At 42.5% G+C, this 26062-nt stretch overlaps 1 protein-coding gene across 2 annotated transcripts in view; it reads right to left on the reverse strand.

Moving 5' to 3' along the window:
• Positions 1-26062, reverse strand: part of LOC146050019 (cholesterol 24-hydroxylase-like) — an 82189-nt gene that overhangs the window by 19216 nt on the left and 36911 nt on the right. For both annotated transcript variants that reach the window (XM_083166789.1, XM_083166790.1), the window contains exon 4: positions 22694-22767. In XM_083166789.1, coding sequence (XP_083022915.1) covers positions 22694-22767 — 74 coding nt within the window. The remainder of the gene's footprint in view (positions 1-22693; positions 22768-26062) is intronic.

Here is a 26062-nt window from a genome sequence, read left to right on the forward strand (position 1 = left end):
TGAGATGGCTAGGTCAGATTAAAATTCATTTCCGTTGCAATGTAGCAGCAGGAGATGAATGTAGTGTGAGATATTGTTGATGTGACATGGGTGTGTGTACTGTATGTGTAATGGCCTGTTTTTTTTAGATTATTATTCAACTATTTGACACTTTACAACTGGTGGAAAATCTGTGGTATGTAGGCATGGCAGCTAAACCACCAGTACATCAATGTTTTTTGGGCCACATACATGTTAAGCTGCTAGAAAGAATGTTAAAGTGTTGATCAATATCAGCAGTTGTGGAACTACAAGGCCCAGCATTATGACCAATTTGAAAGTAGGAGCAGGCAATTTTTTTTGCCTGACCTTGCTGGGCTATGTAGTTCCACAGCAGCACTTTACTTAGCATAACAATACAAGTGAACATTACAGTTTGAAAACATTGCCATATATGTTTAAGATTGCATGTGGTCACACTTACCAGCTCTGGGTGGCGTCGCCGGCCTATCGGTATCCGCGACGTGCAGGACCTCAGGGGGTATGATTCGCTTTAACTTGACCTCATAGGACGTGTAGCAGACAGTGGTGGGGCTTCCTCCGCCAGTCTTGGTGGCCTCCTCCAACTCCATGGCCATTTTACTTTTGAGGTGTCTCTTTATGTCGTTGAACCTCTTCTTGACGTTTCTGACCAGGCGCTTGTGCTGACTTACAGCGTTCACCGCCTGGGTGATGTCCTTCCACATAGCCCTTTTCCGCTCTGCAGTGGTCTTGTGGTGACTTTTCACCAGTAACCGGTCAAACACGGTTAGGCAAGCCCGGACAAGCGCAGCATTTTCCTCGTAGGAGAATCTGACCTTTTGGCCACTTTTTGTGCGGCCAGCTTCTACCTCCTCCTCATTTTCTACTCCAGCCATGTACCCCTCCTCCTCCATGCCAGTGTCTTCCTCCTCCTCACCTCCATCTTCCTCCACCTCTGACATGTGGCCCTCCTGCAGCTGCTCTGGGGTATGGAATAGGTCCTGGGTATAGGATGGGGATGCCAGCGGATCCTCCACCTCCTCCTGCTGGGGCTGGTCCGCCAGGGCCTGGTCTGGGGCTGGCCATGCTGTAGCCATGCTGCCTGCCACACTGCTGCCACTCCCTGTAATGGAGGACGACCTCAGCAGTCCATTGCTGCCTCTCCCACTTGGCTGGCTGGCTGCTGCCACTGCCTCCTCTGCCACTGCTCCCTCTGCCACTGCTCCCTCTGCCACCAACACCTCTTCCTCTGCTCACACTGCCACTGCTCCTCTCCATGCTCCTTACTTCCTATCAAAGAGTGAAATGGCGCCAGTGCCCCTTTATATAGGGGGTGTGATGCATAATGGAGGGGACAGAGGTGGGCCAATAGGTTAGGGGGTTCTTAGTCATGCGGAGACAAAAGTGAGGGGTGTACTGCGCTAAAAACTTAACAGCTGCTCAATAAAGTTAAGGCAATTTAGGGAAAAAAAGATGAGCTCTATTGTGATAAAAGAGAGAAAGATAAAGAATAAAGGAAGGGAAAGATTAAAAGAATGAAAAAACACCTGAAAAAGAAAAATTGTTAGCAAGATGTTATACAGCTCCTTTGAGAGAATGTGAAATGTCCGTGGTACCTGTGCTTGCCCTAATACTATCCAAGCTGGATGCAGGGTGCGGAGTTCAGCGTGATGCGGCGTGTAATTGCCGCTCGTCTTTGCTCCGTCTGCCGGGTGACGTCACTCGATACGGCAAGAGTCTGCGATGGTTCCTGATGGACGGAGGAAACTTGGGGAAGCTTATGGTAGATCCACGGACGAGCCCTTCAACGCGTTTCGTGCTTTGAAAGCACTTTTTCAAGAATGCGGAGACAGTCTTGTAAATTGCACTCCGGTTGGTCCAAAACTCACACTTTTTTGTGTCATAAAATCGCACCACTTCGCCGCAAATCGCACTACATCGCACTTTTCAGCCTCCAAATCGCATCCCATTAAATATGCGAATTATTACTAAAAAATGCGATTTCAAAAAGTGCGAAGAGCGGCGATGTGGAGCGAGATAAAAAAATGCACTTTTATCTCATCCCATAGAATGTCACCCGATATTCGGATAGGTTTGTTGGTGAGAAATCACTTAAATCCCTAATTCCAGTGATTCTTGGTGTACTGCATTTCCGGAAGTCTGGTCAGCACAGGACTTCCGGGTAGTGGAACGCAGATGTTTACCACACACTTCCTGGTTGCGCTGGTAGCGTCGTTGTCACACCATTCCGGCGGACCTGCGCTGAGCTTCCGGTATTTGGACCACAGAGAAGCTGTTAGCAGGGGAACCGCACAGAAGTTATATGCGGTCCCGTTATTAATATCTTGCGTTCCATTGGCTAGGACGCAATTTTTCCTATGTTGTTACTATTAGAGTCATTTAGGTACAATCTTACAATACCAATCGATGTCTAATAATCCCAGAGCGCTTTTGATGAATGGTTTTCCTCTCAATTTAAAGTGTATAAACCCAAAAGAGAAGAAAAGGAGAAATAGTGTGATATTGTTACACTATATAAGACATATACAAAACATAAGTGAGGTCAACTCGTACCAAATGGATTTGTCTACTAAAATTGTAGACAATCACGCTTGATTGGGGGGAATCTGGGTTCCACCAATGGATCCTCCTCCTCTCATTTGCCCAAAGGTGCAGATATGTGCTCAAAAGGATGAGAGAGAAATAGTATATGGTGCAGTACGTTTTAATAACATCAAAAAGTTTAAAACAAGATGGCACAGGTGGGACTAAATCAGAGGACTCTCACCATAAGGATATGTCTACAGATGGAATGTAGACTAACAGCGCATTAGTGTGTCACCACAGGCGTCCCCAGAATGCTGCTTGTACCCGGTAAGGTCCACTGTAGTCCTCCTTGTGTCCCAAGTCACAGGCCGACCGGTTTCAATTCCAATTAATCTTTTTCAAGGCGTGAGATTAACCAGTGTCTTGATCCTGGTATAAATACCCCCTCTCAAGAGACATAAGCAAAACCTATTTCCAGACATAGATCGTCTTGCAGCTAAAATCCCCACCCATGTATCTGTCCCTCCATTGTGGGGTGCCCGGCGATAAAAAATCGCTGTCACTCTCTGAGTTGAGACGGTTAAGTGCTGTGTATCTATTTCTAACGGGCAGTTCTCTCTGTTTAGGTGTAACATTCTTTTTATAGTTCTGCCTCTGTGGTCTGAAAGGGACTGTGTTCCATCCCTCCTCATTCTTCTGTTGGTTAGAACAATCTATGTGGTGCCTTTTATGATTCCCATGTTTGGGTAAATCTCTGTTCCAGTGTTTAATTTTATTTGTTAGATAATCTTGTTTATCTCGGTAAAACTTTTTCTCCTTTCTTTGGATCACTTCTTTTTCTATCCTCTCCATCTTTTTTATTAGCACTGTCTCGTTAATTTTAAAATCCTCATTGTTTTTTAGAGGTTCAAAAGTAACTTCTCTATCTTTCAGTTCTGCCTCTATTTTAAGAAGGTCTTTTTTATTTTCTGTGATGATGAGTTGTATCAATTTCATTGAACACTCATGTAAGATCTTGTCCCAATTTGTTATAAACTCATCATAAGCTTGGCCAAAAGTAGGGTTCTTAGATATTCTAAGGCCTGCAATGTCCCACCAAACTTTTGTTTCTTTTATGAGAAGTTTTTCCAAATCCCAAAACATTTTGTCTAGATCGGTGTTCACAATTTCAGGGTTAGTAGCTATCTCATTGTTAAAGATTCTTTGGCACATCTGGGATCTGGTACCACCCAGATTAGACCTTAGAAAACTCATAATTTACACTTGAGTGGAGCAGCTAAGTGCCAGTTGGAAAAATTGTGGTGTATGATGTGTGGTGCACAGACAGCGCTGCAACACACTAAGTGTTAACCAGTGATTTAAAGAATTTTTACAGAAACATGTTTTAAAATTAGATTCTTTTACCAAAGATACAACAGCAGTTTTACAACATCTTAAACAGGTCACATGGGAGAAGGATTATCTCTGGGTGACTATAGACGCACAGTCCCTTTATACATCCATAGTGCATCAAAAAGGGATAGAGTCATGCCAAGAATTTTTGGCAAATGACCCAGACCTTAATGAAGGACATAAAGATTTTATTTATTTATTGATGAATTTTATCTTGAAACATAATTATTTTAAATTCTTAAATTAATTTTATCTCCAGGTCTGTGGGACCGCTATGGGGACGGTTTTCGCCCCAAGCTTTGCTAATTTGCATATGGGGAGTTGGGAAAATAAATATATTTATGATAACCATCTGGCTGCTAACATCATCATGTACAAGAGGTACATAGATTACATTCTTTTAATATGGAAAGGTGATATCACGTCTTTTAAAAAATTCTTCGACAATATAAGTGTAAATGAATATAATCTATCCTTCACTTTTAATGTTCAAGAAAAGGAAATAGAATTTTTAGATTTAGTTCTAATGGCAGAGAATGGTAAAATTAGTACCAAAAATTATATAAAGGAAGTAGACAAAAACAGCTATCTGCATTATCAAAGCGTTCATTTAAAGAGTTGGAAAACCAACATCCCATACTCTCAATTCTGCAGACTTAGACGAAATTGTACTAAGAATGAGGATTTTGACACACAATTGGAAACTTACTCTTCGAGATTCATAGAAAGAGGGTACCCGATACCCTTGATTGAACAAGCAAAGGTCAAAGCAAAGGAGAAAAATAGGGAGGATCTTCTTACGTATAAAAATAAAAACCAAGAAGAGAACCAATATGCAAATTTTATAACTACTTTTAACTCTGGTGAAACAAAACTGAAGAAAACTTTAAATAAACACTGGGAAATTTTAAAGCTAGACCCCATACTAAAAGATATACTGCCACAACGACCTAAAGTAATTTTTAAGAAGGCCCGAGGTCTCAAGGATATTCTAGCACCCAGCATGTTGAAAAATCCCTCTAGCAATACGACAAACACTTCGCTAAATACAAATGGCTTTTTTAGATGCAACCCAATGCTGCATCTGCATATTTGCACACAAAGACGGTAAACAGGTCGCAAATTTTGATTCGACAGTCCTTCACAAAATAAAACAGAAGATGAACTGTCTAACAACGTACGTAATTTATTGTCTAGAATGCACTTGTGGTTTTAAATATATCGGTAAGACCAAGAGACCCCTGAAAATAAGAATACAGGAACATGTCAGGGCTATTAAAAATAAAATGGAAAACCATTCCGTTCCCTGACATTTTTTAAACTTTCATAAATCCAACCCTGAACACCTATACTTTAAAGCTATAGAACATGTCATCTTGGGAGAGAGGGGTGGAGACAGGGACCAAAAACTATCCCAAAGGGAGATGTTTTGGATTTACTCATTGAACACCCTGACACCTTTTGGATTGAATGACTCATATGAGATAGCTCCCTTCCTTTGATTTCGTCTTTGACAGTTCTTAAGTAATAAGGGTACACAAAATTTGCACATATATTTATATATTTTATATGTTCACACTTTTACATGTATATAGAATAATGCTTTTACGTCTGTAATTGCATAATATATGAGGCTGTTAGATTTTTATCGATCCCTGTACTAGTTATATAAACTGATTGTAAATTTATTGTTTGATAAATATTATATACATAATCTAGAAATCCGGTGCACTGCGACAGTGGTTCCACACTGGGCAGTGAAAAGGGTCATACATTTATGTATTAATTTATGCTGCTATATTCATGCTGTTGTATTATTTCGTTTTTATATATTTATGTATCAACTTATGCTGCTATATTTATGCTGTTGTATTCTTTGTTTTTGTATGTTAGTGGGGTTCATTATAATGATCGTTTTACACGGGAGCGTTTTGCACAATGTAGCTGTTCGACACAATGTTACAGTGGGTCCACACTGAACATTGGGACTGTCTCTAGGGTGTAAACGCTCCGGGTAAATCGATATGTATACGTTTTTTGTTATATGGTTGGTGGTGAAAGCACCATCTATGACATGATACAGAATTTCTCAATGTCAATGTCATATAACACACACTATGGCTAATATGACATATGCCACTTGATAATATGGGTAGATGTCCAACACACTATATAGGGCCATACACAATTATTATTGCAGGACTTCGAAACGTATATTAACATGGTTAACCTGTGCTGTTAACAAATGTTTACTGATGCTAGCGCTGTTTTTTGCGCATACACTGTCTAAAGTGTGGACATACACTATTACTGGAATCATCCCCATATGCACAGCGCTGCCGTTTCTGGGCATGCGCGATCACTGTCCTGTGTCCCAACTCACATAAGGGAAGATCCATTCCTAGACACTCTCGCGATATCACGGAGTGTCTGCGCATACGCAATGAAGCAAAACACCGGCAATATAACCCGGTGGTTGCTGTAGCAACGCGGGCGCCGTGCGCATGCGCAGTAATGATTTCCGGACGCAATCCAATTAAGGGCATTAAAATAACCTATTTATATCTCCATACACTCTGGTCACTTCATCTCTAACCCCTGAGGAAGTCCCACATGCTCCAAGTGTGAGTCGCTTGAATTTAACTTTTATAAAAAGCCTTTTTTTTTTCACGAGGTGATCAGCACGTGCACTAATTTAAATATTCCACAAGGTGGCGTTGTTCACCAATTTTATATTCCTTGTGCACAAGCACCTATAAATATTATCTAATCAAGTCACCAAAAGTAATCACTTGTAATAATACACTCCTTCATCGACTTCCCCTATGCTTGGAACGCCCTTTTGAGACGTACCTACAGAAGAGAAAGCGAGGGAAGGAGATCGTTTTAAAGAAAGATATCACTACATGAGAATTCTTCACTCATGTGATGGTACGCATATATTAAGTAACTAAGAAGGATTATTAACACACTGAAGGCGCAGAAGTCATACCACGTTCCCATTTTTTACTGTTTGGTCTTATGGAAATTAGGCCAACCTGATGACATCTGACGACACAGTTTGAACTCTGGAGTGTTTTTAATAATTTTTGCGATTATTGCACATTGCACTGTGCACTTTATATTCTTTAAATCACTGGTTAACACTTAGTGAGTGGCAGCGCTGTCTGTGCACCACACATCATATACAGGGGCGGATCCAGGATAAAATGACAGGGGGGGCACCATGATAAAAGAGGGTTTAGGTGGGGGAGGGGCGGTGTTATTGGTGCCAGTGTACATGCTAAGAGAGCAGCAGAGAGAGGGTGGGAATGGGATTAAAAATAGGCCCTGGCATTTAAAGTACGCAGGCCTACCATGGCGACAAAAGTGAAGGATGTAGATGTGCGTGCGCCGAAGGCGCGCTCCAGAAAAGGGGTTGTGGCCACTCAACAGGGGGTGTGTCATTGAGTGTAGTGTACAACACCATATACAACTTCTACACATTATGCAACAAAATACTAGACCCCATTATACTTGCCCCTTACACATGATGCCATATGGATTGAGCCAAAATTCACATAATGCCATATGGATTGAGCCAGAATTCACATAATGCCACACGGATTGAGCCAGAATTCACATTATGCCACACAGATTAAGCCAAAATTCACAATACGCTTCATAAACAGGGACATTATCCACCAAAGGCGCGCATTAAACATTTACACCATAATGTCCATTACACATTAAGTTACACGCCATTACAGTATGTCCATTATGTATTATGCCAAACACCATAGTGCCTATTAAAAATTATGCTACATAAGTGCTGCTTATCTACATGCTCATTGTCAAGGGTTCCATGCTCATTGCCAGATGTTCCATGCTCGTTGCCATGTGGGATTACATGCTCATTGCCAAGGGGGAATACATGCTCACGGTAAACGGGTGACAGCCGCCGCCAGGCAGAAGTGATAGCCACTGACAGTGGCAGAGCCTGGCTGTATTCAGAGCACTGCAGGTCCTGGCTATTTGAAAGAATACCCCTTTCACACCAGAAAATGCATTCCCAGGTTGGCCCCTTTTACACCAGCCTAGTCTCTGCATTTTCTGGTGTGAGGGGGAGAGAATACCACCTCTCCCCACTTTAACCAGTTATCTCATTTAACCGGCTATATCTTCGTCACCAACTGACCCATTTACATGAGACAAGTATCATATTGAAGAACTTTTGAGTGGGCTTTGAATGATTTTGGTCCAGTGAAACTGGAACATTTGGTTCCAGAGTAATTTGCCCTCAAAGAACAAAAATAAAAAAATCGGTTTACATGCAATATCTCTGGAAGTGATTGACCAATATGAACCAGCCTGGTATCATATTGAAGACCCAGCGATTTGGAATTGACTGAGATCAACCACAAGCTTCCGAGATACCAGGGGGGGAACTGGCAGCCGTCGGAACCGGCTGGGGGTCGGAATTGACGGGTCCCATATTATCCTATGGGGAAAAAAACGTTACCGCTTTGCCAGGCGATATCTCAGGTTCCCTGGGGGCTAGAGACACAGGGCTGGGCTCGTTGGAAATCCCTGGTCCTCAGCTACAAAACAAAATGACAGGGGGCACGTGCCCGAGTCCCCCCCCCCTGAATCTGCCACTGTATATATATATATATATATATATATATATATATATAAATGTTGAGTTACAATTCATAAACTGGCTACATTTACAAATTTTGCCTTCTTTGTCTGTTATTTGATAAGTAGATTTGTGTGTAATGTGGGTACGCGTCATTCATCGCGTGCTACCGCACTTAAAGAAACCTTTTGGGGTTGGATTGAGCCACATATCTTCTTGAGAAGGCTTAATAGCATCAGTTTTCAGAAAACTGGGGGCCAACGTATCTCTTAAAGTTCTATTTTCCGAAACACAAAAATAGATTTTTCTGGTAGTACATCTGGTAGTGGTAGTGGGTCTTGCTTCAGAATGTTAACGTTTTTGTTAATAATCTTTTTGATCTGAGCAGAATGGTTGTTGTATGTAGATATGAATGCTATTTGGTTATTTGTTACTTTTGGCTCTGTGTGGTTGATCACGATTCGATCTTCTTTGTTTTTCAGTAATTCATTAGGATCTAGAGTTAATACCTCTTTGAAGGCTTGTTGTATGAGTTTTCTAGGATGGCCTCTTTGTTCAGAAGAGTGTGAATAACGTGATGTTATTCAAACTCTTTTGAACAAAAACTTGAAGCTCATAAAAATATGAGAGAATTTAGATAGAGAGACATGAAGTCCTAAATGAGATAATATCAAGCTTTGAGCAATCAATAATAGAACTTAAATGCAAAAAAATCAAAAGAGACCTAGAAGACTATGAGAACAACAGAGTGAGATACTATAAGACCAAACAAAATATCCGCTTCCATCCGAATAAAGACACACAAGATATAGGTAGAAAAGTATCTCAATCACTTAAATACCCTCGTCGACAATCCAGGGGAGACAGGTCACAAGAAGACTTGGAGAGGAGACGAGGGAGATGGAGGGTCCACTCCGGTCCCTACACCCCCATTTACTCCTATGAGGGCACCCCTGAAAAATCTTCAAGGTACCATCGTTCCCCACATAGAAAACTCCCAGAAAACCCCACTCTAGAACCAAGATCAATGGGGGCACACCCGAAAGAAAGAATGTTCAATCCACACACGAGGCTCACTCCACACATGAGGTTTTTTTAGAGAAGGGACCACACACAGAGGAATTACGTCACAACCAGACCAAACACATAAACACACCAAAAATAAATGGAAGCCCACTATCAGGGGAAGAAGGGGAGGAAAGAAGGAACAACAAAAGAAATTACAATCCTTAAAGAAACTTAGCCAACCCAAACAAACAGTATACAATCTATCTTCCAAAGAACTATCCAAATCAGACCTGTCACTTTTGAGCAAGGGACTTAAATTTTCTCCGGTAGCAACCCCAAATATTTTTGACTTGTTTGTCGAACTTAATAGATTTATAAGAGGCCTTTGCCGCAAACGTTTCTTTGCGAGACAAATTTTAAACAAAAATAGAGACGAAGCAGCGGCCATAATATTAGATCAAGGGAATGTCCCTGCCCTGAATGCCTTACAGAATTATTAGAAGAATTTGAGAATAATTCGCCAAAAGAAACCAAAATATTTGACATTTCAAGGGAAAAGTTTAGTCAGTTTTACCCTTTTAAATATAAGGGCTCCAACGTAGAATCCTTCTACAAAGTAAGTCTCTAATGTTCCTGCCACGGCGGTAACAGGGCATGATCCGGGAATCATGTAAATTGAGATCAGGATCTGTACTCAAGATTGGCCACAGGTCACGTGTGATGGAACTAATTCTATGTTTATCACTGTTGTAGTGATTCACCCACGGCAGAATGTTGGTAAGTTTCTTCTTGGGATGAGTTTTAAGGGTGTCAGCCCGGGACGAGCAAAGTGCTTTGGTCTTTGCTTTGGTTAATAAATCAGCTGAATAACCTCGATATTGACACAAGGTGTCACCCTGAACTTCTCGGAGGCTGAAGCTGATTCAATACTATTTGGCCAACAACTACAGGATGACCTGGAGACACTGCCTCTAAATTACCTTTACCGTGACTGGGTCAAATTGAGGCAGAAAGAAGTGGACTACCTTTATCACGGAATCACACTCAGTGATTCCTACAAAGTAAAGAGAATTCCCAGAGGGTTCCGAGTTCGGAACTCTCCAACAATTGGCCGCAACAACTCCACATTTTGCAAACGATGGATTGCTGTGCTTAATAAGTGCAGCTTCAATCTACTCCTACTGGTTATCGAGGAGTCGGCTAGAGAACTCTCAATTGCCAAAGAACGCATCTCTGCATTTGAACGTACTCACCTACAAGCATTTAAGGACGATAGTACACAGGATTGGGTTGATAAACTCAATAACCAGATCGCTAATTACAAACGCGATTTGATCCAATTTAAAAAAGAAAAATTATCCAAGGTGATTGGTGACTACGAGAATAATTGTGTGTACCAGTGGGTGAACAACGGTGGCCAGCAAAGAAACAGAAGATACAAGCCCCGCAACTACCGCCAGTTGTGGCAGTCTGATTCCTCACAGGATCAAGGGTCCAACAGTGATTCTGACCATCTATCTGGTCCCAACAACCAGCAGCATCTCCCTTTAGGGGTAAGCCCCCGCAGGGGTCGCAGCGCATTAGGCAAAGGACCCGTCGAGGAGGGCAGAGGCAGAGGGAACTCAAAAGAAAAAGGACGGGGCAGAGTGGGTCGTCCCCCACTACACCCCAGAACCTGATCTTTAACCTGTCACATCACCCCCTGTCTCCAATGGAGGAACAAGTGCTCAGACGGGGCCTTTCGTTTGTACCTACAGTACCTCTGGATGACATGCAGTGGACTGTGGAAAATTATAAGCTTAATCGCCAACTTAAATTACATGAATTCTGTAATGGCAGTAAAGCGGCTCCGACCACAGACTCTGAACCTTGTTTACCCTCTAATCTGCAGAAATTGCAGAAACGATCTAAGTTCGACCTGATGTCATATAATGCTTCAATTAAAACCTTCAACAGACTTTTAGATCAAAAAGTGAGCAAAGAAGTGACACAGGGATCCAAATCCCCGATATCTAGAAACAACCTTAATAGAGATGAATGGCAAGCTCTGAAAGCCTTATCTGAATACACTGATATCATTATCCGCCCCGCTGATAAAGGCGGGGCCATAGTGATCCAGGACCTGTCGACATATACCACCGAACTTCGCAGACAACTGGCTGATGACAGAGTATATAGAATTCTTGATACAGACCCCACACTCATTTTCAATAGACAGCTACTATCGAGATTGGAGCTGGCAGTCAGTACCAAGGTGATTGATAAGAAGTTACTGGCGGCCTTATACAATGATACGCCCACTGTACCTTTATTGTACTCATTACCAAAGATACAAAAATCTCTTGACAACCCGCCCGGACACCCGATCATCTCGGCCCGTGGGGGGATTTTCCACAAAATGTCCACTTTCCTGGACTCAATACTGCAACCATGCATTGTCAATCACCCACGACATTTGCTTGATACCACCATGTTCCTAAACAGACTTATGACAATTGGTGTGGTTCCGGCCAACAGTGTGCTCTGCAGCATGGACATCTCAAGTCTGTATAGGATCATCCCGATTATTGAAGGTATGGCGGCGGTATGCCGATTAATTGTCAATAACCCTTTCTACAGCGGTCCAGATGTTGACTTTGTCATTGACTTATTGGAGATGGTCCTCACTTATAACTACTTCTTATTTGATGGTGTCTTTTACATGCAGACATCAGGCTGTGCGATGGGGTCCTTCGTGGCCCCATCGTATGCCAATGCGTATATGTATGCGGTTGAAGATGATTTATGGCTCAATGATGTATCTTTTTCCTCTAGGATAGTCACCTATCAATGATACATCAATGATGTATTTATCATATGGCTTGATGACACCTGTTCACTTGAACAATACATCACCACCCACAACGCCACAGGACACCCAGTACAATTGACATTCTGTATGAGCACCGAACAGGTGTTATTGAGGCATAAGCCTCAATGCGGGTATAATAAGCACTGGATTGTTTTGCAAAACAACAGACCACAACACAGCATTGCATTCTGGAAGTTTCCATCCCCCCAAATTAAAATTTTTACTTCCATATTCACAGTTTTTAAGAGCCATCAGAATTTGTTCTGATCGGCCCACTGCCATTTCCCACATTGACAGGATGCTAGCTAATTTCCTCGAACGAGGTTATTCAGCTGATTTATTAACCAAAGCAAAGACCAAAGCACTTTGCTCGTCCCGGGCTGACACCCTTAAAACTCGTCCCAAGAAGAAACTTACCAACATTCTGCCGTGGGTGAATCACTACAACAGTGATAGCCATATAATTAGCTCCGTCACACGTGACCTGTGGCCAATCTTGAGTACAGATCCTGATCTCAATTTACATGATTCCCGGATCATGCCCTGTTACAGCCGTGGCAGGAACATTAGAGACTTAGTTGTCCGTACTGACATAACAGGGATGCGTACATCTAGCTCTGAACAAGGGCCATTCTTACGACTTAAAAAGGGTTGTTTTCGCTGTTTGAACTGTGCCGTATGCGGTGCACTTACTGTCGGCAAAGATTTCCCACACCCGCATTCAGGGCATAGGTACATGATCCGCCACAGGGTCACCTGTACCGATTGATTCATTGTATATATTATAACCTGTCCCTGCGGCTTATCATATGTGTGAAAAACCGAACGCACACTGGGGTTTATTCTAGTTCATTCTTTCTGACAAAATCCTTCTTAGATGGACAAAACCATGTGCACTGCAGGGGGGCAGATGTAACATGTGCAGAGAGAATTAGATTTGGGTGAGTTTTTTTGTTTCTGTGCAGGGAAAATACTGACTGCATGATTTTACACTGCAATATAGATCTCACTTTGAAGAAAAACCCCACCCAAATCTAATTCTCTCTGCACAAGTTACATCTGCCCCACCCGCAGTGCACATGGTTTTGTCCATCTAAGAAGGATTTTGTCAGAAAGAATGAACTAGAATAACCCCCACTGAGAGAAAGAATGGCAGCCCATAAGACTGCAATTTGTGCAGCATATAACAACAAACATAGTGTCCAACCCGTTGCGAGGCACTACCTTCAGTTTGGCCATAATATCTCCCAATTGAAATATATGATCATTGATCATGAACCTGCTCAGATTCGCAGAGGGGATAGGTCTCTGCGTTTGCTTAGGAGAGAGGCATGCTGGATTCATAAATTGGGAACACTCTCCCCGAGAGGCCTCAATGAATCAGCCGGCCTACATTGTTTCCTGTAACATACCATCTACACACATCTTTGTCAGTCAGCGTTTAATTTGTATCCAGGCACTTTAACATTGTTTTTCATGTTTTGACTGCGTACGTAGCATGTATAATATTGGTTTGCTGTATTCCTGCCTTACTATCTCAAGCGTGCTGACATACCTTCGCGTGTTTAATTGGTAACGCACTAGTTTGTAACACTGCAACCATTTATGTTATTTTGTATTGTTGATTTTTGTTGTCAGGCTACCATGGCAACCAGCATGGTTTGATGACGTCGCTATCGGGCGCATCAACCGCAGCGTGCCGTGGATGCCTGGTTCACTTGGTGGTGGGGTGATATAAGGTACGTTTGTTAGCATTTCTTGTTATCCTGATGACGATGTTAATACATCAAAAACGTTAGATCCTTGACCTGCGTCCAGTGTCTTTATTATCTGCTTTTGCAGTATAAATTACTCACCCCCCGTGGGTGTTTGGGAAGGCACTGGAGCAAGCTCTGAATTTATCAAGGAGGGCTGCCACAAAAACTGCATTATATATATATATATTTCATGCGGCCTGAAATATATAGGCCGAACAACAAGAAAATTAGGTTCCTTGAGCACCGTAGAAATGTCTTAAAACAGCTTCAGACACTTAGCGTTTCGAGACGTTTCGCTGAGAAACATGCTGGGAATACCACATACCTCAGTGTCATAGGTCTGGAACATATACCTAAGACCGCGAGAAGTAGTGACCACTTCAAGAACTATGTAAACAAGAGGTCTTCTGGATGTATAAAATGCAGACAATACACCCAGAAGGCCTCAATAAAGCAGTTGAATTAAATAACATTATTTGAAAGAACCCCTGACTTCTCCTTTCCCTTGTCCCAACCTTTTTTGTTTTCCTTCCTTTCCCTCAAGAGATACCATGTAAGCAAGCATCTTGCTACTTATATATCTACCATTACTTACATCCTATACAGTTACCACCATCTTATTTTATTGTTATATAGCAGTAACCACTTATTATATATAAATGCACTGACTGATTCCTCTCTCTTTGAACAACTAACCATGAGTACAAACTAGAAATATCCACTGGAATTCTCAGTGGATACATAGCCACAATATATGCGATGCCCATCCATATCAAATGTACCATATACTTGGGTGTTAGTACCACCTAGTGGACATACATCCCAGCTCACAACTGTGTTTAGAGTAAGCTTTTTAATAATATATATATATATATATATATCAATAATGCCGTATCATAGTACTGTGCTGCATTATATTGTATTTGAATCTGTCTATATTTCATATGTATATTTATATTTATGTTTATTTTTAGTCATCCTTCTCAAAATAATATTGTACACAACACCCCTCAAAATATGATCTGTTTATTTGTCTGTAAATACAAGGATGTTACTTATACTCCAGACTAAGATTGTACTTAAATGACTCTAATAGTAACAACATAGGAAAAATTGCGTCCTAGTCAATGGAACGCAAGATATTAATAACGGGGCCGCATAAAACTTCCCTGCGCCCACCTGCTAACAGCTTCTCTGTGGTCCAAATACTGGAAGCTCAGCGCAGGTTCGCTGGAATGGTGTGACAATGACGCTACCAGTGCAACCAGGAAGTGCATTATAAATGTCTGCGTTCCACTACCCGGAAGTCCTGTGCTGACCGGACTTCTGGAAACGCAGTACACCAAGAATCACTGGAATTAGAGATTTAAGTGATTTCTCACCAACAAACCTATCCGAATATCTGTTATGAAGGTATCGGTGGCCCCGGTCCCTAACTCTATTGCCCTGGCCAAATGTCCACGGATAAGTGCTAGAGCTAGGCTTCGCCTGTACCCGTCCGGCTGTAAGGGCGAATTAAGTCCGCCCAGACTCCTTACAGGCAGGAGTTATGTGAGGACAACTTATCCGTGGAGACTGACCAGGAACAAGAGGACAGACTAACTCAGACAGGAAAGTAGCGGGGCACCGATCCCTCAACAGAGTGGAGAGCCTGATGTGCCCCTGGAAGGTGACGGTCCCTTTGGGCAAAGCAGGTGTTACAATACACAGGGGTCTAATAAGCAATACCAATGTAACAATACACAGAGGATGTTGTGAGCAATACCAGTGTACAATACACAGAGGATGTTGTGAGCAATACCAGTGTAACAATACACAAAGGATGTTATAAGCAAGAAACAAGGATCTGCCAGTAATGTAATGGTGGGTAAATCATCCAACTTATCTGCAAGGTGGTAACAGCAGGGAAGTGGGAACACCGAGGTACTGGCAGACAGGATATACCAGAACAGGAACAATGGAATACAGGGATGACACTTCAGGATATGCAGGGAACCAGGCTGGATCAAAAGGCATAAGCAAGGGGAGGGGGGTTGGGGATGTAGTTCTGCACAAGATTATTTATAATTCTTGGTGGGGTGTCCCCAATATTAAGTTGCCGTGTTGTGATTGCAATTGATACATAAATGGGGGTGCTGCCAAAGACAATAATGGTCATACGAGGAACAGAAAAAGAAAAGGATTGTCTTTGTAGCTGGCGCACTGAAGAAGAGAAGTTATTTGTGTTAAAATTTAACTTTTAATAATGTCAATAAAAGAAAGCCATTAAAGGTGAAATAAAGATTACATACATGACTGACAAAAACATTGAACAATGATTAAAAAATGCACGTGCTGTGTGTGTGTGTCGATTTACTGATTTATTCTGTGGTTACTCCTGTTGGTGAGGATGTTCCCACGAGGTGATACACTATGGTACGCGATGTACTGATGCCCACAATATAGGTAAGTGGTGGGAGCTGTCAACTGGATCACGTGATTGAAAAGAGTCATATGGGTGACCAGGCGTGAAGTCGTGTCTGGTTCCTCTATTACTTTACGACTAAGTGTCTGTTGGTTCGATTGGTTGGTATAAATCCAATCTATGAGTATGACACGCTTCGCTCCATATCGGAGGCTGCTGATCTCATGGAAGGTAGTATCAAATATGCCTCGCATAAACTGATACAATGAAGAATTGGATATCCACTGTATCCCACATAAGGATGGGTTGGAAGTGTACAATAAAGTTTTTGAAATTAGTTTGTAGTCTGTGTCTTATTATTTGCACATAAGTCAAGTTATGTCCATTCAGCAGACAGATGAAATTCTGTATCCCGCGTAGATGGAGGTTTGGCAGGCTTTGCCTGCGCACCAAACTGACTGGAATTTATTGGGGATTGCGTGGGCGATCCGGCAGTGTGTATGCCGATGGATCCCTCTATTCAATTATAAGCACACTGGTGTGTGTTATATTCTATATACATGAATCAAGCTTATTCCATAAGACATGTAGGGGGAAATTTACTAAAGGAAATTTGTAAAAAATAGGTGTATTTGTATCCAGAAATACACTTATTTTTGACATTTACCATCCCGAAAATACGGCAATTCATATTCGTATTGATAGCACATCAATACGAATACGAATTGCCGTATTTTCGGGATAGTAAATGTCAAAAATAAGTGTATTTCTGGATACAAATACACCTATTTTTTTTACAAATTTTCTTTAGTAAATTTCCCCCGTAGTGTCAGTAGGTGCAGCAGGCAGATGGAATTCTGTGTCCTGCACAAATATTGCTTAGCGTATTATGCACATTGCAAATCATTCATTTGTTGCTGTTTGTGAGGATGGGTTTTAGGAAAAGATTGCATGGGCGATCTGACAGTGTATATTCTGTCCGGTCCCTCTATAGTATTGCAATTATACCTTCACAAACTGACAGGGTGACTACGTCTGTATAGTGTTAGGTACACCTCTACCAGTGTTAGGTACACCTCTACCAGATCATGACGATTGGACACACAAAACCAGCCGGTGTGGCAGGCAGACAGCGTTATATATTACATAAGTGAGAATGCCGTATCCTGCACCGTATTGATCGTGCAAGTATAATAAACACGTAATTAGTAAGGATTTAAATTGATCCTGTGTTGCCAACTGGCTTTGCTGACTTATTTCAGCGGAGATTGTATGGGTGGTCTGGCAGTATGTATGCTGTCTGATCACTCTGTTTTCTCACGCTTGTCCGTTGGTATATTTATTGTCAATCAATCTGGCAATTGTCTGGTTTGGTGACCAAAAGAGTATAGTGCACTGTAATCCTTACAATCGGATTTCTCTACTGATATAGCAAAGGATACAGTTTGATGTTAAATAGTGGCATTCATTTTATTACAATGTAGCTGTTTATGCATTCTTAGAGAGATAAATATATCCTATGTGAAATTGCTTGGGTAATCTGATAGTGCGTGGGGTTAGACAGATTCCACTATTTCAGTAGCAATGTTTTCACATACGGACTTAAGAATATACAGAGAGCGTTTAGGGGCATACAGCGTTTATTTATCAGCGTTTACACCAACTTGTGAATAAAATGTACCAATAGGGGATAACCAACAAAATTAATGTGTTACGGGTTTCTACCGCAATAATAAGTCTGCTAGATCTCAGACTACAAATGTACGGAGAGCGGGCTTGCTATATATATTAAAGGATCACTCACTGGATTTAATATATAATCTCTCCTATCCAGTGCTTAATATATCTCAGCACACGTCGTATTTAAACTGGTTGTAGATAAAGAGATATATTATCGTCCTGTTTATAGTATAAGCGTGGTTTATTGTTAGGGCAAAATTTGCTCTTATTCTTAGGCAGATCGGGCGGTGTATATGCCGCCGCAGTCTGTCGCACTACGCTCCAGACGCCCGCTGAGCAGTGTTCAGTTTACTGAAAATACGCTAACACATTACTGTTCTATGTTGGCATACAGCGTTTATTAATCATTCAGCGTTTGGACCAACTAGTGGGTGAGATATAACGATAAGAGATCACCAACAGAATTGATGTGTTAGAGTTTCTGTCGCAATAATGGGTCTGCTAGGTTTCAGACTAAGAATATATGGAGAGCGGGCTTACTACATATAGTTAAAGGTCAACCACTGGATTAATATACTATCTCTCCTATCCAGTGCTTAATATATCTCAGCACACGTCATAATTAGACTAGTTGCAGATAGAGAGGTATTGCTTGTAATATCAGCGTGGTCTTGTTAGGACAGAATTGGATCTTAGTATTAGACGGGTCAGGCGGTGTATGTACTGCCGCCGTCTGTCACACCACGCTCCAATGCCCGCTACGCAGTGTTCTATTTACTGCATATACGTTAACACATTTGCTGTTGTATCACATATCATTTAAATAGACAATATAATTTTAAGACACACATTCAAACAGCACGTGCATGCGGCCAACGCGCGTTTCACATATGGCTTTTTCAAGAGATCAGATTACCCAAGCAATTTCACATAGGATATATTTATCTCTCTAAGAATGCATAAACAGCTACATTGTAATAAAATGAATGCCACTATTTAACATCAAACTGTATCCTTTGCTATATCAGTAGAGAAATCCGATTGTAAGGATTACAGTGCACTATACTCTTTTGGTCACCAAACCAGACAATTGCCAGATTGATTGACAATAAATATACCAACGGACAAGCGTGAGAAAACAGAGTGATCAGACAGCATACATACTGCCAGACCACCCATACAATCTCCGCTGAAATAAGTCAGCAAAGCCAGTTGGCAACACAGGATCAATTTAAATCCTTACTAATTACGTGTTTATTATACTTGCACGATCAATACGGTGCAGGATACGGCATTCTCACTTATGTAATATATAACGCTGTCTGCCTGCCACACCGGCTGGTTTCGTGTGTCCAATCGTCATTATCTGGTAGAGGTGTACCTAACACTATACAGACGTAGTCACCCTGTCAGTTTGTGAAGGTGTAATTGCAATACTATAGAGGGACCGGACAGAATATACACTGTCAGATCGCCCATGCAATCTTTTCCTAAAACCCATCCTCACAAACAGCAACAAATGAATGATTTGCAATGTGCATAATACGCTAAGCAATATTTGTGCAGGACACAGAATTCCATCTGCCTGCTGCACCTACTGACACTACATGTCTTATGGAATAAGCTTGATTCATGTATATAGAATATAACACACACCAGTGTGCTTATAATTGAATAGAGGGATCCATCGGCATACACACTGCCGGATCGCCCACGCAATCCCCAATAAATTCCAGTCAGTTTGGTGCGCAGGCAAAGCCTGCCAAACCTCCATCCACGCGGGATACAGAATTTCATCTGCCTGCTGAATGGACATAACTTGACTTATGTGCAAATAATAAGACACAGACTACAAACTAATTTCAAAAACTTTATTGTACACTTCTAACCCATCCTTATGTGGGATACAGTGGATATCCAATTCTTCATTGTATCAGTTTATGCGAGGCATATTTGATACTACCTTCCATGAGATCAGCAGCCTCCGATATGGAGCGAAGCGTGTCATACTCATAGATTGGATTTATACCAACCAATCGAACCAACAGACACTTAGTCGTAAAGTAATAGAGGAACCAGACATGACTTCACGCCTGGTCACCCATACGACTCTTTTCAATCACGTGATCCAGTTGACAGCTCCCACCACTTACCTATATTGTGGGCATCAGTACATCGCGTACCATAGTGTATCACCTCGTGGGAACTTCCTCACCAACAGGAGTAACCACAGAATAAATCAGTAAATCAACACACACACAGCACGTGCATTTTTTAATCATTGTTCAATGTTTTTGTCAGTCATGTATGTAATCTTTATTTCACCTTTAATGGCTTTCTTTTATTGACATTATTAAAAGTTAAATTTTAACACAAATAACTTCTCTTCTTCAGTGCGCCAGCTACAAAGACAATCCTTTTCTTTTTCTGTTCCTCGTGGATCAAAAGGCAACAGCAAGACTCCAGGAACCGGGAACACTCTGGACACGCTGACACAGAACTATAACTGGCGTCTGACCGGCCTGCTCAGGAAGTTTAAATAGGACCCGTGACCAATGGTCTGCTGCTGCTGCTAATCAAGACGGCGCAGCTGAGAGCTGCACCTGTTCCTCCGCACGGCCGCCTGGCGTACCCCGTCGCCTAAGCAACCGCTGCGGCAGGGGAGAAAGTAGCCGTGCAGAAGATCCCGGTCACTCAGTGACGCCCGCCGGACGTCTGAGCGTGCTGATGCGGCGGCGTCCTGGTTGCATGGCAACATCCGGGACATGCTGGTTGGTGGCTGCTGCGTGAGCGCTGGAGCTGCTCACGCGGCCTCTAACAGTATCATATATTTTTTTATTATTATTTTTTTATTTTATTTAAATTTTATCAATATAAACATACAAAAGAAAAAACAATCAAATACACAACAATTCATACATGCCAATATTAAGAATTAACACATACATTAAAAAATCCTATACAGTATATGAGGGAATAAGGTATATACAATCCAGTATTAACCTATTTCTAACCCCAGTTATAGTGGCAGCGGGTGATCGATATCCAGCATGGAGGCTAATTATCAGAGGACCTTTTTCCCATTTTTTTTTTCCCCCTTGCTTTCCTTCTCCCACCCCCTATCTAATAATCATTATATAAAACAGAATAAATAAGAAAGATACAAAGACCACGCAGGTGAATATAAGAGGGAAAGATAAGGTAAAGAGGGTACACCCCACTCTACCCCGATCACCCCCTCACTCTTTTTTATTTTTTTTTATTTTAGTGAAACAAAAGATTGAAAATTATCATATTTACAAATAAGTCGGTCTCCTACCCTTTATTAAATGCTGTATTTATACTGTTTTCAAATGTATATGCAATGTTGCAACAACTAATTCAATCAGGTGTATGACATCATCCTCATCAAGAGGGCATTTAAACCCTGACTTTACACAAAGCAAGTTATCCTTGAAAAAGCCGCATTTAGCAGTGAAACGCGTAGGTCCTTGCAACCCAATTGAACTTTTAGCAGGACGTCACCCTATTTTACTGAAGTGTTTGCCACTAATTTCGGTACTTGTGGATTATCACGGCTCCCATCGCATGCCATCGCTTGCCATATATAGTGGCATGCGCTCTCCACGCTTTGGGTTCACATTGATAGTGGGGGTGGTACAGCCTCAAAAATGACATTTGGGGGCCATTGAACATGTTTGATACTAATTTCAATGCATTTGGATGCTTTTCTGTTAAAAACCGCATGCAATCGCATGCGATGCGATTTTTTGCTATGCGATGCACATCGTGGGAGCCGTGATTGTCCACAAGTACCCTAATTTCAATCCAGCGGAGGTTTTTCACAGCACTACCACTGCACTAGTGGCACCCACTCTCTTCAACTCACCGTGGCTCAGAGATTCTCTGGAGGAACGCCACCTCCTAAGGACCCGGTTCTACACACAAAGAAGTGGAAATTGTTTACAAAAACGTTCATACCTACTTGGATGGACCTCCCCAGTACTGGTGGACAAAAAGGGTGACTATCCATATACTCAGGTCATTGCACTAAATATATTTTATAATTGACTTTTTATCCACCTTTTATTATTTACCCCTTTTCAATGTATTGTCTATACTATATGCTATATTAAATTCTATTATTCTAAGATCAATATACATGTTGTTTTACATCTAGCGCAGTTTTAACCCTTCCTGTATTTACCAGTGATCACTTACAACCCACTCCGTACAATACAGCCATTGACTAGATAAAGACTGAGCTGTATTTGCAGATGACGGGGCGGTAGCGCGCATAGTTAGCGACATTGAGCGTACACACTGGATAACCATTTTGTTAAGGATGTATCACCCAGTGTGGACCCAGCTTAGGAGATGTCTTCCTTTCCATGCCGCATACAAATAACCGCTTACCACCAAATTTTGCATACCTTTTGCCAAACAGATAGAAGAGCCTCTTGTAGGTATAGGGATCCTTCTGAGAATACGGAGACACCATGAACTCCTGTATAGAGAATAATTGGAGCACACATTAACATTTCTGTCTACTGTGGATCAGCACTCCAGCAACGCCGTATGAATTATTAGACGCTACACAAATCTGACAGAGACATAACGGTGACAAGTCAGAGCTGATCGCGCAGCAGGGGATTATCAATGTCCCATACAGTATGTGCCTATGCACATCCTTGCTGGCGGGTCGCCAGAACGTACGTGCTGGCGACCCGCCAGCAGCCTCGCCAGCGAGGAGACTGAGACGCGCGTGCGTCTCACGCACACGCGCGTCTCAGTCTCCGTCGCTAGCATGGCGGAAACCCTGTCCGTCTCCGCCTCAGGGAGACGGACAGGGTTAGGGGGGGTTAGGGGGGATGCGGGCAGGCGGCGGGGACCCCGGGTTACCGCCGGCAAGCCGGCGGGGACCCGGGGAAACGTTTGGAAGCGCCGTCGGAAGGGGGCGCGCGTCCCCTTCTCACGATCGCCATGGCGCTGGCGGGGGATGGCGGCTGGCGACGCCAGCGCCATCCCCTGCAAAGATGGGAACAGACCCATCTGTAGTACGAATGTGCGAGGCCATCATGCAATGAAGTCCTGTGACTTTCTGTATATGCACGCCATTTGCTGGTAGCAGGTATCTGGGGTTGGAAACCGCCCATTTACTGTGAGTGTCCAGGTAGAAATCGCTGGGAGTGTCCGGGGGGGAAATCGCTGGGAGTGTCCGGTGGGAAATCACTGGGAGTGTCCGGTGGGAAACACTGGACGTGTATGGAAGAAATCGCTGGGCGTGTCCAGGGGAAATAACTGGTTGAGTCCGGGGAAAACACAGGGAGTGTTTGGGGGAAAACACAGGGAGTGTCCGGGATAATGCTACGTATGCCTGAGTGTGTTAGGGGAGGGTGTGTGTTGTCAGCTCCAGGCCAGATATGCCTATATCCATCGCACCGCTGAGTAAGTCCAGGGCTACGCGGCTCTTGCAATGATGACTGGTGACGTGTTATGATGGTTTTGGACATATTCACACGGTTGTGAATGGATTTGTAGCCAGAGTACATTTATTTGCAAGGTGGGATTCCGGGGGGGGGGGGGGGGGATGGGCACCAGCTTAACTGAACGCTGACCGCAGGTTGTTTATCACTCTCGATATTATCACTGTTTGAAGCTTGATACATCCGGCCCTGTGTGAGTAAATACAATAGGCAGATGATGGCTGTTGTGTGGGCACTACCACTAACACATCCAGTACCAACATTTCTGCTCTGTACATATCTGGAAGCAAAGAGCAGAACAGAACAGGAACTGTTATGAATCCCAACCGTCATTGGCTCCATTATATGATGCTAAGTTTACTGTATAGAGAAATTTATTGAAGTTTCTAGAAGCGGCGATGTTGCCTGTGGCAACCAATCTGATTCATTACATAATTTTTAGAAAATGACTCTTATTGGCTGTGGAAAACAACCCCACTTTTTTATTTTTAGACGCTTTAGAAAATGTAATCCCTAAAAGGGGATATTTGTAAGAACTTACCGTTCGAATCCCTTTCTCTGATTCTATCCTGGTGACACAGCTTCAACCTTGGGATGTAGGAGGGGTCCGAACAGAGGCGTAACTAGATATTCATAGGCCCCATAGCAAATGTTTGTAAGGGCCCCCTATTTAGCAAATGATGGTGATAAAAATGTAAAACATATTACTTACACAGCAAAGATGGGCCCCCTTCAGCTCTGGGCCCCATAGCAGTTGCACCCCTTGCACCTATGGTAGTTACGCCCTTGGGTCCAAAGGAGCCAGGCACCTATGCTAAACTTTCAGAGAGGCAGGATCCTCCGTTCTGCATCCCATGATTCCTCAGTTCAACTTCCAGAGCACACTAGGATATATTAACTCGCCTGGACATATTAATATGCACAATTAATTTTAGCATAACCATTATAACATGACCACACATGAAAACCGTATTACTTACGGAGCGTAAGGGAGGAATCGCTGCGTCACCAGGATAGTTACATAGTTACATAGTAGGTAAGGCTGAAAAAAGACTTGCGTCCATCTAGTTCAACCTGGTATAGATATCCATTGCTGATTTGGTAGGTTCTGGTATTTTACAGACAAATTATATTTCTTATTTGTACCCATGGATGTTTTTCTCCAGTAAATGTTTGTCCAACTTTGCCTTGAACGCATTTAATGAGCCAGCCGCCACCACCTCTCTGGGAAGAGAGTTCCAGAGTTTGACTGTTCTGACCGTAAAGAAATTCTTTCTACTAGCTGAATGAAATCTTTTTTCTTCTAATCTATACTCATGCCCTCGCGTCCTAGATTCCTTTCTAGTAGAAAAGAGGGTGAGTGACAGTTCCTTATATTGGCCCTTGATATACTTGTACATGTTGAGCATGTCCCCCCTTAAACGTCTCTTTTCTAATGTAAATAGTCCCAAATCTCTCCCCGTAGCTTAAATTCTCCATTCCCCTAATAAGCTTTGTTGCTCGCCTTTGGACTTTTTCTAATTCTATGATGTCCTTTTTATAGTGTGGGGCCCAGAACTGTACTCCGTACTCTAGGTGAGGTCTCACCAATGCTTTATATAGTGGCAGAATTACCCTTGAGTCCCTTGTTTCCATTCCCCTCCAGGGCCGGCGCCACCACTAGGCAGCTCTAGGCATTTGCCTAGGGCGCCGGCACCTGGAGGGTGGCAGTTCGCCCCTCACCGCCAGCGAACTGTGTAAAAAACTTGTGGCCCCGGCGTCCCTGCAGTGTTGGGGCGGTCAGGGGTGTCTGTGCCGTAGGGGTACCTGCGGCGCCGTCATGTGTGTAAAGCTGGCTGCGGCCGGCGGGGTCCCTGTAGTGAATAGAAAATAACTAGCAATAAAGTATACAAAACAAATGGATTTGAAATTCTTTTTTTTTTTATATTAAATTTTTATTGAAAATTTTTCAGAAACATAAACAGTGTAGCAGGGGGGTACAGAAAGGTAGCAAGAGAAAAAAATATATATATATAAAGAAAAGGAGGGGGGGGGAGGTATAGGAGATACATTACATTATAAACGTCATTGTCTCACTAAGTATAACAGGTCAGAATAATACACCAATATTGTAGTCTGCATCCATATAGGCCAGAAAACATCGCTAGACACGATAACAGGAAGCTACTGAGAGGTTAGTATTGATAGGTCTGGAGAGCTGCTGTGCAAGATCGGGTGGTCCGTCCCTTCCAGATAGACAGACCATCCAAGCCACTTCAAGCAAAGTGAGTTTGTAGAGGAAGAGTACTTGTCGATGGTTGTTTCATAGATATAATG

Source organism: Crinia signifera, chromosome 12 (assembly GCF_055691185.1).
Source record: "Crinia signifera chromosome 12, ASM5569118v1, whole genome shotgun sequence".
NCBI classification, from domain to species: Eukaryota; Metazoa; Chordata; class Amphibia; order Anura; family Myobatrachidae; genus Crinia; species Crinia signifera.